At 34.1% G+C, this 13,631-nt stretch overlaps 1 protein-coding gene across 1 annotated transcript; it reads right to left on the bottom strand.

The window, feature by feature from the left end:
• Positions 1 to 1,428: 1,428 nt before the first annotated feature.
• LOC131156773 (uncharacterized) lies at positions 1,429 to 3,892 on the bottom strand. Its single transcript, XM_058110711.1, has 2 exons — positions 3,255 to 3,892; positions 1,429 to 2,096 (listed from the first exon to the last, which is right to left on the bottom strand). The coding sequence occupies exons 1-2, from the start codon at positions 3,691 to 3,693 to the stop codon at positions 1,540 to 1,542; spliced, it is 996 nt and encodes a 331-aa protein (XP_057966694.1). The 5' UTR covers positions 3,694 to 3,892; the 3' UTR covers positions 1,429 to 1,539.
• Between the last annotated feature and the right edge of the window lie 9,739 nt (positions 3,893 to 13,631).

Below are 13,631 nucleotides of genomic sequence, written 5' to 3'. Positions count from 1 at the left end.
CATCTCATCATCATAAACAATGAGGAAGTATGCAGGAGTGGTGGTAGCAACTCTATCATCAGCATCTTTGTCATCTCCATTTTTCGTTCCATTCCCTTTCTCATTCTTGTTTTCTTTCTTTAATTGCCTACAATATTTGTTGATGTGCCCTTTTTTCCCACAATGATGACACTTAACATTTGCAATCTTGTTGGACTTGCTTCTGTTGTTATCTCTATTCTTCAGACCTATGCTTTTACTTCTCCCCCTCCTTTCTGTAACCAAGATCTCTGACTGTGAAAAGGATCTTTGTATTTTTCTTCTCATCTCTTCATTTAGCAAACAACTCTTAACCATATCCATTGTGATTACACCTTTTGGAGCGGAGATTGTTGAGAATTCTACTTGTGAGCTTGTCCCACATTGAAAAATTTGAGTGGATGATAGGTGCTTATATACATGGTTGGACCCAAGACCTAAGCTTTCAAGTCAAGTTGGTGCTCACTCATATGTATCAAACATACCTATGAGCTCTTCCAGCTCTAACAAGTGATAGGTGTTCACCCATGGGTATCAAGCTCACCCATGGGCTCCTCTGGTGCTAACACAAATTTCATTTATAATTCTAAAAAAACTATATGCAAATTTAAGAACAAGATTTTGCTTAGCAGAACCCAAACATGTATCAAATCCCAAACGCTGGTTCATCCGGCGTTTATTAAACCAAAAATGTTGGTCTGTCTAGCATTTTTTAATTGGAGCATGACGTGGTAGATTAAAAAACACTACACAAAGAGGGGAAAGAGGCTCCATGCAGCAAAAAATGGCGACTCCGACTAGGAGGGTCCGGCCGAAGAAACAAGGAAGAAGAGGAGGGGGGTGTCAAAAGACATTGTTTTGGCCTTCCCTGATTTTTTTCCCCCCTTAAAAAAAAAAGGAAATCTTTAAAACAGTGTCGTCTTATTAAGGAAAAGGTACGCGCATGCATGCACCTACATGTGGGCAATACGCGTGGATGCGTTACTACTTTAATTTATTTTTTTATTTTTCATAAAAATCAAATCTAAAATAAGGGATGTTCACATTCCCGCATTCTACTTCTAAAAACATTATAAAATTATAAACTTAAAAAGTATATTAGATGGTCCAAGATTTGTGATGCTAATGTGTTTCTATTTCCAAAAGTTTTGAAATTGATTCTATATATGAATGGCAGTATCTCAAACAAGTGCTTGTATAGAAAGGGTAGATGCTTTACAGTAACAGTCACACTTGAGCATAAACCTCAAGGCTTAAACACATGCATTAACCAAAATCCATCATGATGATTTTCATACATCAACTTAATTACTGAAACTAACCACCACCCTTAAGACTAACTTCGAATTTATGCCTCATTTTTAAAAGATTAATTCATTGGATCATGCTGTGCTGCCTAATCCTGGGTGATTATGAAGAACTTGACTTAATAAATAACGAGTCACAATTTAAGGATGCAAGCAATTGTACTTATACAAAACATGACAGGACTCTAATCAAACAGTTTAACCTAATAATTTCTCACTTCGTAAAAACAGCCTCTACGAGGGCATGCTTCTTGGCGGGGTACCCTAACCCGACCAAGTGACTTACGTATGCCTTCCCATCCTTCACGGTCGTCGCCGTGGCCACCCGGTGCACGGGTCCGACGAACTTCCCGACCACGGTGGCGGTCTTCCACCCGTCGGAGCTCTCCACCAAGGTGGCGGTTGGGCGCGGGGGCCCCGCGGCGACCACGAGTTTGGTGGGGGACAGTAGCTCAATGCCATCCCCAAACGACAGCGTACCTTCTACCTCGACCAAATTGACGTCGCGTTGGTCACCCTCTCCCAACCCAATCTTGAACAAGTCGCCGGAAGAGGTGTGGATGACTAGTAAGAACCCATCGGGATGGTAGACTATCCCGTTAAGCCCAATAAAGCTTTTGTACCACTGTTTTGGGCTGAAGAGTGGGCTTTGAATGATGGACTGGAGCTGGCCTTCTGGGCCCACTTTCCAGATGCGGTTGTTTTTGACATCCGTGACGTAAGCGTTGCCTTCGGGGTCCACTGCCACGTCATCAGCGAAGGACTTCTCCCCTATGCGGAAGTTAGAGAATTTAAAATTTTCCACTTAAAGAATGAAAATTAAGAGATGAAGGTATCATTTAATATATAAAAAATAAATGCAAAAGTGTGGTTTTAATAATAAAAACTCGGAAATCGTGTAAAGTAACGCGTGCTCCTCGCGGCTCCTTCCTTTCTGCGTTCAATAATATTTAAGTCAAAAACAGACGAGGGGTAGTCTTAGTCCAAGTCCTCAATATTTTTTTTAAAAAAATTTTAAATTAGTTATTAAATTGCCTTTAATAAACAAGCTAGGTTTTTGGGTGATCCGTTTAATTAAAGAAACATACTATTTTTTATATTTTATATTTTTTAAAGATATTAACAAATAAAATAAATGAATGCTATTATATATATATATATATATATATATATTATTTTATATGAAATATTTTTTAAATTTTAAAATAAATAAATTAAACTTTTAAACAAAATTTTAATGAATAATTGTTTAGTAAAAAAAAAAATTTAAATTTATATATTAGTCATTCGCCGGTAAATAATTTATTTCAAACCTAAATCTATTTAATCCTTACCTTCAAATCCGGTCCACTAACCGTTTTATGGCCGACTTTTCATTAAGGTAACTAGGTGCTTGCCAAGACCAAAAAAATTTTGGAGCCTCTAAATTTTTTTTAATATAATAATATTAATATTATTTATGAAATTTACATATTTGGTGGATGGAGTGATGTGCAACTGAAATTATTTGATATATTTAAAAATAATAATTTTAAATAAAATAAAAGAAAATATTAAGATTCTCTAATTAAATCATTTGCTTATTACTACATATTGTGAAGAACTGCTGCTACTGTTATCAGCCCTATGTGATGATTTTATTTTTTATTAGTTAGTCCGGTCCTTAATATTTGTTTTTCAATTTTAAATTAGTTATTTAATTGTCTTAACCATGAAAATCAGTAGACTATAATGATTTAAAATATTTAATATATATATATATTTTTAAAAAATGTCAGGGTCTCAAGTTTTGTCTTGAGAAAATGGTTTAAATATCAACGTTATTAAATTATAAATAAGTTTTGAAGAAGAATCTCTGCAATGCAAATTAACAATTAAACCCAGAATGATCACAGCCGTCCAAAAAATAATATAGAATAGGATAGGAACCTGGGCTACTGAGCCGAGTGAGGAACAGCCGATTCCACGTGTCCAAATCGTAGGCCGCGACTGCACTATATGTGTTCCTTATCACGTCGGCGATCGCCACAACGACCCGATTTCTCGGGCGGTCAACGGTGAGTCCGAGGGTAGAGTTTCCGGCGACGTCGGCGTCCTTGACGACGGTGATCTCGTCGAGAGCAGTCTCCGGGGAGTGATCCAGTGGTAACGGGATCTGGCCCAGGCCGCCCTCCATGAAGGAGACCAGGAACCGACGGCCCTGATCGTCCCACTTGGCGCACTCCCGGAGCCACCCCTGGCTGCGGTAGTGGTACACGTGCGTGGCTGGCTTCCCGCGTTCCTGCGATACGATGAAGGCGACGGGGACGGCGGAGATCAAGAGGAAGATCGGGAGGAACTTCAGGGAGCAGCATGGAAACGACACCATTTTGAAAGAGAGAGAGAGAGAGAGAGAGGCAGGTGAGGCTACTGAAACAAGAGTCTTTGCTCGACTCGTGTGGTTATTAATGAAGGAAGAGGCCCTGTTTGGGTTGCCAACGATGCTCGGAAAATTTAAGAGTAGACGGTGGTTTTCATATTTAGCTATTAAAAAATAAAAAATATTAAATTAATGAATAAAATTTAAATTTTATATATCTTTAACATTTAATTTTTCTTAACTTTTAATTATATTAGAACTTTTTTTTTTCATTTTAAATGGTATTTAATATAGAAAGAAAATATAATGAAAAATAACTTTTATTTTTATTTTTCCTTTCCTTTTGCTAAATAGAATTCTTGATCCCAATTGTCCTTAATTTGGTCGAATTAAGAATTTTAGTTGGAAAAAGAAAAGAAAAGTGAAATAAGAAGACAACTCTGTTTTCACTATATTTTTTCTTAAAACAAAATACTACTAAAAATGAAAATTTATTTTAATATAATTAAAAGTTTAAAAAATCAAATGTGAATAGTGTGTAAAATTATATTTTTATTGATTAATTTGGTATATTTTTTTTGTTTTCTTTTTTACTTTTCTTGATAATCAAACATAAAAAAATGAATTCCCACATATTTTATTTTCCTTCTCTAAAGATTTTCCAAGTTCCAAACAGACACTCTAGGATTTTATTTAAACGTACTTAATTGCATTTGGGTTATAAATTTTATTTGAGAGAAAATAAAAGCAAAATAAGAAGTAATTTTTTATAATATTTTTTCTCTCAAATATTATTAAAAATAAAAATTTGATTTTAAAATAATTAATATTAAGGAAAATAAAATGTTACTACAATAAAAAATTAAATTTTATGTTCCTTAATTTAAAATTATCATGTCAAAATTTAATGATTTAATTTCCAAATATAGCAATTAGCGAGTGTATAAGATGCCCATTAATGAAATCTTATTAAAGAATTATTTTAAAAACTTGAATAAATTATGATACGCCAACATAAAATTTATCTATAATAAATATTTTGTGCACAAAGTTCTCTCTCACAATTATGTTGTTGGGTCATCATTCATTAATGAACATTTTAAAAGTATATTCTACTATTGTATGCTATGTATTAATGACAGTCCAAAATTTGAAAATGTGGGTAAAGGAGAAGGTGAGAATTAAGAAATTATTAAAGTCCTTACTTATAATTATGTAATTAATTAATAATACAAAATTTACCTTTTTTTTTTATTAGATAGAAACTCCAGCCACCAATAAACTTTTCGGACCTCCTAATGCGGTACCAAACCTACGGATCAGCGTCTTCCGTCCCCAGGTCTCGCTGATTAAGGTAAAGTTCAAAATGTGGACACGGCTTCCGTACATTAGTTGGACGTTCGGCCAACCCAACCCCCGGGACATATTTCCATTACCATCCATTGTTCCCGCTGGCTCACAGAGAATTTTCACCATCCACGGTCCCCATTGACTCATAGAGCGAACTCTCACCATCCACGGTCCCCGCTGATTCACAGAGTAAACTTACCATCCATAGGTACCGTTGGTTCCGTGAGTGTATCTACTTGGAATTAAACCTCCGATGCTTCTTCTTACATGATGATGCATTTCCACCGTACCATACTCGGGGGGGCACAATTTACCCTATTTATAGTTATGTCTTGAAGCAATTATTATTTTCAAATTTGGGTATAGTAACAAATACAAGTATAAGCAAATGACTTGATTTATACTAAAATCTAAAGCATTAATACTCCATATAAATAATTATGTCATTAATTAATTGTATTTATTATTACACTCTCCTCCATCTCTTTAAGAAAAAATTTCCCCTAATAAATTTAAAGTTTTTTTTTTATTAAAAAATATTTCTTATCCAACTAGACGAAACTTTAATGTCTTTCTTTTTCTCGAAGATACTATGACAAATTATAGCTAAGCATGAAAGGAGAAAAGCATGCCCTTAAGCCAAGCCTCAATCACAAATTAGAGGAAGGTTTTAATAAAATGAGGGTTTGCCTTTTTTACACTATTTTCTTTAATTTTGAGTTGTTCATTACCGGCAGATGATGATCACGAACTAACATATGAAAAAGAAAGTTTGGAAATATTACTTAAAACATTATAATCTTGATATTCGTTAGCGCCTAGAGTTTTTTTTTTTATTTTTTTATAAAAAAATATAAACTATTTTTAGATTATGTTAAGAATTGTTGAAAATAATAAAATCAGTAGTCTATCCTCTTCTCGATAGATCTTCTTTTCTAAAATTATAATTAAGAGTGTCATGTGTGTGTTTTTTTATTTTTTTATTTTTAATCTTGTAAAAATCAAAATTGCAATGAGACGGAAGATAATTAAGTATCTTGTGAATTACTTTATTATACGTATTGAGAAATAAATTGCTCAAAAGTTCAATAATGATTTGATAGTTAATAATTTTTATGCTATGAAAGAAGTAGAATTTATAGTCTCTTTGTTTTCCTTCTTTTATTTAGGAGTTATTCATTTCTTTTATATTATTGACTGAAAGTTACGCCTTTTAGTGTCTATTTGTCTTCTTATTTATAGATATTATTTTATTCTTCATCAATTGTAGTCCCCCACTCGTAAATTTTAAAAATCGCCTTCAAGCTTAATAATACTTAATTTTCACATTATTTTTTGCTCAAATCTTGATTATTAAAATAATCTATTTATCAATTTTCGAGATCGAATTCTATTCGTGGTGTCAACGAAGTGGGAATGGCAATCCCTAAATGAGAAAGAAAGAGTTTTGAGAAAAAAATAGGATAAAAACAGTTAAAATAAGGAGCCACCGCCGTTTTTTTTTTTTGGAAAATGTAGGGGAAAAAAAAAACCTTGAAAAAGGTTCGTGAAAATTAGTACATTTGTGCAAAGGGAAAATGATTAGCCAATTATCTCAGTGATGATCAACCTTTTAGTAGTCTAACGACACTCGTTCGCAAAACGATTACCGCAATTTAAGTAGATATTGTCTTCAAAAAGAAAAGAAATAAAATATGAAAGAGAAAAAACCCTTTTTGGTCCTCTAGTGATGGTATCGCTATCCGAGCATGTTGGAAATAGTGTATTCCCAAGAGGGAGGGAGCGTGAATTGGAATTTTAAAATTTTTCTCCTAAGTTCAATTAAACTAACAGTAGTAATACACAATCTAAGGTCTTCCTAAGCAAATACCAATTGTGCAGATAAATGTAATATGTAGTAATTAAATCATGTGCAACATTAACAAAATATCGAATATAACATACATGCGTAAGAATATAAAGTGCAAGAAATTAAAAACAGACACAATATGTTATTGGGGTTCGGCTAATACTGCCTATGTCCCCGCCTCAAACTCACAAGTAAGAGGATTTCACTAATTGCTCACTTGCGGGTGGAGCGACACCGTTTACAACACCTTATCAGGATGGTACACCAAGTTCTCCTAACCAAATTTGAACCAGTCAGGTGCTCTCCTAACCGGGTCTGAGCAAGTCCGAGACTATTCACAGGGATAGTCTCTCTCTTCCGTCAACCAGTCAAGAATACAACAATATTCAAATAATTTTTGTGTACAAGGAAATATACTTCTAAACTAAGCAGATAATGTACAACAGTATGCTCAATACACTCATGTATGATAAAGATTTATGCTCGAAGTGAGAATGTGATTTTCACTAAAATAATCTTTGAATAAAAATATATATGATCAGTGTTCAAAGATTTTATGCCCAAATAAGAGATTTCTCTAAAAATCTTTTTCTAAATAAGGTGTTAGAGAATTTAGGGTTTATGGTTCAAAAATGTTTTTGAAGATAAACACAAAGGTGCCCTTGAATCTTGCAATGGAAGTGCAAGATTCACAAGTAAAGAAAATATTTCTCCACAAAAATGTTTATCAAAGAATAATGTGGGAGAAATTTGAATAATACTCTAAAAATGTGATATGGCAAATGAATTATATATGAGAATGAAAGATATTTGATTTGTAAAACCAACGCCCAAATAATGTTTAAAACAATGCTCTCTTGTAAGATATATCAAAAGAATAATAAAAGAGAGTGAAAAATTAAGGATAAAATTTGAGAGAGTTTTTGGGCTAATCAACTTACTGATTATGAAAAATAAGGGGGTATATATAGAGTTTGACAAAAATATAACCGATGGGGACACAAGGGGTATTTTTAAAAATATTTAATTATGTTTAATGAAAAGTTAACCCTGTTTAACTACGGTAACAATTTTGTCAACCCGAGAGGTTCGGTCGACCATATTCAAGGTTCGGTCGACCATATTACTAAGTTTGGTTGACCGTGTCAATTTTGAACTACAGATTTGGTCGACCATCTCAGGGCGATTTTGAACTCTTCATAGATCTGTATCGACCCTCAATAAAATATAGCATAATAAATAAAAATGGTCAACTCGAACTCGTGGATAATGGGGACACCTGTCAATCACAGCGGAAACCTAAGCAGCAGTAAACATAAAATCCAAATCATCCATCCATAAAACATAACATCAAAAGCATAACATCAGAGTTTACTACATCTCCAATTACTGAACTTATATACAACCATTAAAATATCAAAATGACCCTAGGATCATACAACAAATATCTACTGATCCTAGTACAAAGCTTACCCTTCTAGAAGGGAAGTTCCACTCACTCAACGGCAGCCTTGACCCGCCGGTTTATCTGGGTTTCCTGAAAAGTTAATTAAGTTCGTGGGTGAGACACTTCTCAGTAAGGGAAAATAAACTAAATACAACAGTGTGATAACATGAACATTTAAAGTGCTTATACATATACAATACATTTCATAACTCTGGAAATAATCTTACTATCATACTGGATAATCATGTACTTTTATATTTGTCAATAAATCATAACATACATAAGCATCTGCTATAACTGTAATACTGAAAATATACCCAGGATGAATAGTTAGCTAATGTCATGTATTACCCCTCATGACGGGTTGTGCAGCCTGAAGGCTGGACTCGACAATGGCTGGCCGACTACTGCTGAGTCAAATATGTCTGTAAGTACGATGGGCCCACCACACCCTGGTCCGGACTGCCAAGTGGACGTCCACACTCTACTGAAAGCCACATCGACTATCCATCTTTCATCCCCTCGTGGGATGGTTAGCACTAATCTGACGTAGATATTTGATCTACAATATAACTACGGTACTGAGCCCTGAACTGAACTAAATTAACATCCTGGTTGTAATAACATATAATACATGAACATACGTAACATCATCATAGCCTCGTGCCGAAAACATAGATACAACCTCGTGCCGAAATCATAAATACATGGCCTCGCGCCAAAATCGTAAATACGGCCTCATGCCGATAATATAAATACATGGCCTTGCACCAAAACATGAATACGGCCTCGTGCCAACATTGTTTTAGGTATATACATTTTGAAAATAATTCATTTATCATACATTCGTCAAAATGATCGTAACATAACATATCTTTTCATAATACCTGAAATCATACTTCGTTCATAAAATCTTTCATATCATAATATGTTCACATAACATAATATTCATACCACACGTGCACTGTATAAAATCATACTTCTTATTCTAAAATCATAATTCTCTGGCATCTCATACATACATATATGTTTCATCATAATAGCAGTATTTCCCAAACGTACATTCCATCTATAATATACAAGTATAACATTTGCTTTTTTGAAAATAAATTTACTCATAATTAATAATAAATTGCGTGGAAAATAACTATTTTAGTTTATTCCCTTACCTGACTACTGAGAAAGCCCCTAAAATATCCTAACCTGACCCCCGTATGACTTCCTGATCAATACCCTGAAACTCAAAACTCTCAGTATTAAACATCAGTATTTTCATGCGTACATCAATTTCTATAACTACCATAAAGTCTACTTTGGCTTAAAAAGCCTTACCTCAACCTAGGGATGATTTCCAACTTCATTTTTCCAACGATCCACTCCGGTAAACTCGCAAAAAACTTCGCCAGGAGCATCGTGGTAGCCTCAAATCTTCAATCCGACGTAAAACTAGCCCAAAATCGAAGAGAGAGAGTGAGAGGGCCGAAGGGGAGAGAGAGAGAGAGAGAGAGAGAGAGAGAGAGAGAGAGTGAAGAGGAAGCTTGCAAATGAATAAAAATCGGATTTTTCATATATATAGATAGCAGAATTCGTCGACGAGCCCGACCTTCGTTGATGAGTCCTTCACAAATTTCGTCGACGAAATCCACTCCTCGTCGACAAAATTCAATCAGCTCAGAAACCCCCTCTCGGCATTTTCTCGTCGACAAAATCTTTAAAGCCTTAATCGAAGAAATCCTGTGTTCGTTGACGAAGTTTGGTAGCTTCCCTTCTTTTCCCAACTTCCATTCTCCTTTCTTTTATTATTTAAATTCCACTTTTAAAATTCGGGTCGTTATAGGTTCAGTCGACCATGACTAAGGTTTGGTTGACCGTTTATATGGTTCGGTCGACCCAAGCTAAAATGAACTACAAAAACAATCGACCAAGCTATTGGGGGGTCAATCACTTCATGGTTCGGTTGATGAGGGACGATACATTCAAAAACTAAACAGTCGACTATGCGAAGTCAACATGTTGACTTCCCAATGGTTCGGTCAACCAAGACATTTATAATGCCAATGGTTCGGTTGACCATGCTTAGTCAACACTCTGACTTTTTAGCCAACAAGGTATTTGGTCAACCAAGCTGGTTATTTACTAGGGTGGTTAAGTCGACCAGGGCTATTCAAGAACCTAAATTTGATCCTAAGTTTTATCCCTTTTTGTATAAATGTGATAGTTTAGCTTTAAGAGATTTTTCATTATGTCCATAGGGTCCTAAGGTCAGTCTAAGGCCAAGGCTTTTAAATTAAGCCCAAAAAATTTGGAGTCGGTCGACCTTTATAAATTTCATTTTAGCCCTAATATTTGACCTTAACCAATTAGTTATTTAAGAAAAGAGTTTCTGTGAAAAGTATTGGTCCCTAGGGTCAATCTACGGTCATCTTAAACTTATCATCTATATCATGCACGCAATGCATTAATTATTACAGACCAAATATAAAACTAAATGCAATACAATCCAAATAAATATCTCCTTCTTTGCTCTTCTGTCTTTCGTGGAAAACACTAGTTGATGTGAGCTTTAAGGTCTTCTGGCTTCCACTATTTTTTCCCTTATGTGTGCGCTAACATATTAAGTCTGCTCAAACACTGGATACACATATAAGAAACTGGTGCTTTGTCAGCATCGAAATAGAGATCGGATTCAAAAACTTAACAGAGCACTCCAACACGGTTTCGAGAAGGTCAAAGTATTACTCTAAAAAGGAGTTGGCCTCAGAACCCTAAGTTTTAATTGAAACATGATGGTGAAGGATGATAGGTGAATAAAACAATTGGTTTGAAAACGTCGGACTTGTATTACTAACCTAAAAAATTAAAGTTTTAGAAAAGAGGATCAGACTTGTATTATCAACATTTAGACGGTGAGTGAAAATAGTGATTTTGAAAATGGGAGATAGAATTGAAAAATGTGATTAAATGCATGGGTTTTTGAAATTCTAGGATTTCACCATCAACTTTTTAAAATTGAGAAAAATACTGAAAAATATATATATATTTTTATATTTCGGAAAAAAAGGATTAGAAAAAAGGAAGATTGCAACATTAATGAACAAAACATGGTTCATTTGGTCTAATTTTGTTAGTTAGAGTCAAAATTCTTCTCAAATTATACAACTCTCAAAAGTTAAAACTTCCATCATGCCTAGGGACAAGAGAGAAGAAAGTCCTATACAATAAAATTCTTTCCTTTATCTCGTCATCAACTACAAATATACTGTGAAAATCAAGTTAAAGAGTCCTTTTTTTTTTAAAAAGATTTTTCACCCTTTTTCGTATTTTTTTTAAGATTTCAATAAGGACTCGATTAAGTAATAAGAAAGCACAGACTAACATATATACACAATCACAGACACACATCTATGTACATATAAACACATAAAATAAAATAAAAAACACACACACACACACAAGAGCTTAATTTAGTACTTTTCATAACAAGTACTTAATTTTTAAGATGTTTCAAACTGAAATTATCCTTTCATTCCTACCCATTCTATCAATTTTCTTTAGATGAACCTATTTTGCTTGTTGGGCTAGTTTTGGAACCATGCAGGCAGTACTAAAAGAGAAAAATGACTTGTAATACTATATTCATTTTATTTGATGTACATTTATCAATAGCTTTTTGTCTTTTCCTGTAGATCTTACCATCGAATTTTTGTATCATGTTAAAATGAAAAATGTTCTATGATTGACCCATTTAGAATAGTTAAAAGAGAAACAAATTAGGAGAGGAATTTAGAATCATTGGGTAATTTAAATTACTCAAAAGGCTTGTAAGAAAATGATTGCAGGCATTAGTTGGGCCACATGAATCTATGCTATAAGATATATTATCAAATTATTAGAGTTAACATGATTGAGGTAAAGAACAAAACCCATGAATCCAAAGGTCCAATAATTGAGAACTGGGCAATGAAGACGATGTGATACTCTAATGTTTGTTAGTCCATGTTGATGACTAACCAAAACCTCAGTACATGCAACCATTCAACATACGACTCCTTACAGCTTGGCTATGCATGGTGAATCAATAGATGTCCTCAGGAGATTTTTAACAAACACTTAGTAGACACCATTCCAAGATGAACATTTTGGCTCTAATCAATTCGAAAACAGTCTTACCCTTAAAGGAGGCCGTAACAAAAAAATTCGTAACTTTAAAATAAAAGACAAGAAAATTAATACAAAATTTTGATTTTATATTGAATGAAAGATTAAGTACGATCATTGTGTATTTTTACAATGAAGTATAGTGTCCTCTACTTCAATCTCGTTGAAAATGAATCCACTTAATCGAGATCTCATGGAGTGTTTTCCTAAAGAGAATGGTATAAAAGGTGAATTTGTTTAATATCTAATATGTTTGGTGAGATCTATCAATTTGAGGGCTCGAGGTTGTTCTCGAACAAGTTGATGTTGGGTCTTTTGGAGGATCAATTTGACAATCTATGGAAGTTGGGCTTGTTTGATATTGGATCAATTTAAGAAAAATATGTTGATTTGAAGAAGTTAACAATTCTGTAGAAGATCGATTCGTGCTCAATTTACGTGAGTGCGAGTCCAATTACGAGCAATGGATGCTTGGAAGAAAAATTGATCACCCGAAATTGATGAAAATTTGAGTATTCTTCAATTGCTGAGGTTGCGGAAGAACAAAAGTTTAGTCCTTGACTTTGTGTTTGCCATTTTCTTTCTCCAAGCCAAGCCCCTTCTCCTTTTCTTTTTCGTCTCGGGAATCCCTTTTTGAGAAGCCAACCAAAGTTTTTATAGACCAAGACTAGGATTGGGTTATATCCCAAGAGCTCCCATGTCTTACCATGTGTCCTTTGTGCATAAAGTTTGGGCTAATAGGCTAGCTAACCATATTTTAATTGGTTAAGCCTATATCCCTCTGTTAAGCCCACCATTCATAAGGCTCAATGAGAGTTTTTTTTTTTTTTTTAATTTAATTTGAGTCCATTAGCATAATTAGCCAAATGATTATGTATTTTAGTTTGACTAATTAAACTATTAAAAAAAAAAATTGCATTGCAAAGCCTTTTATGTTTACAAAGGCATATGATCTAGCAATGGCCCTTTAACAAATACTCAATGATTTGTATTGGGGTTCAGTAAAATGTAACATAAAATTGTAATAAAAATTATTCAAATTCAAAATCAGATACCTATGCTGCCAAACGCAGCAAATGCATACTTGGTGGGAACATGGAAGCAAGAAAGGGAGGACACACCTAAGGTCCTTGGTCATCATGC

This window comes from Malania oleifera, chromosome 5 (genome assembly GCF_029873635.1).
Source record: "Malania oleifera isolate guangnan ecotype guangnan chromosome 5, ASM2987363v1, whole genome shotgun sequence".
NCBI lineage: Eukaryota > Viridiplantae > Streptophyta > Magnoliopsida > Santalales > Ximeniaceae > Malania > Malania oleifera.
Note: the sequence above shows the minus strand (reverse complement) of the source record. Positions and strands in the feature narration are given on the sequence as shown.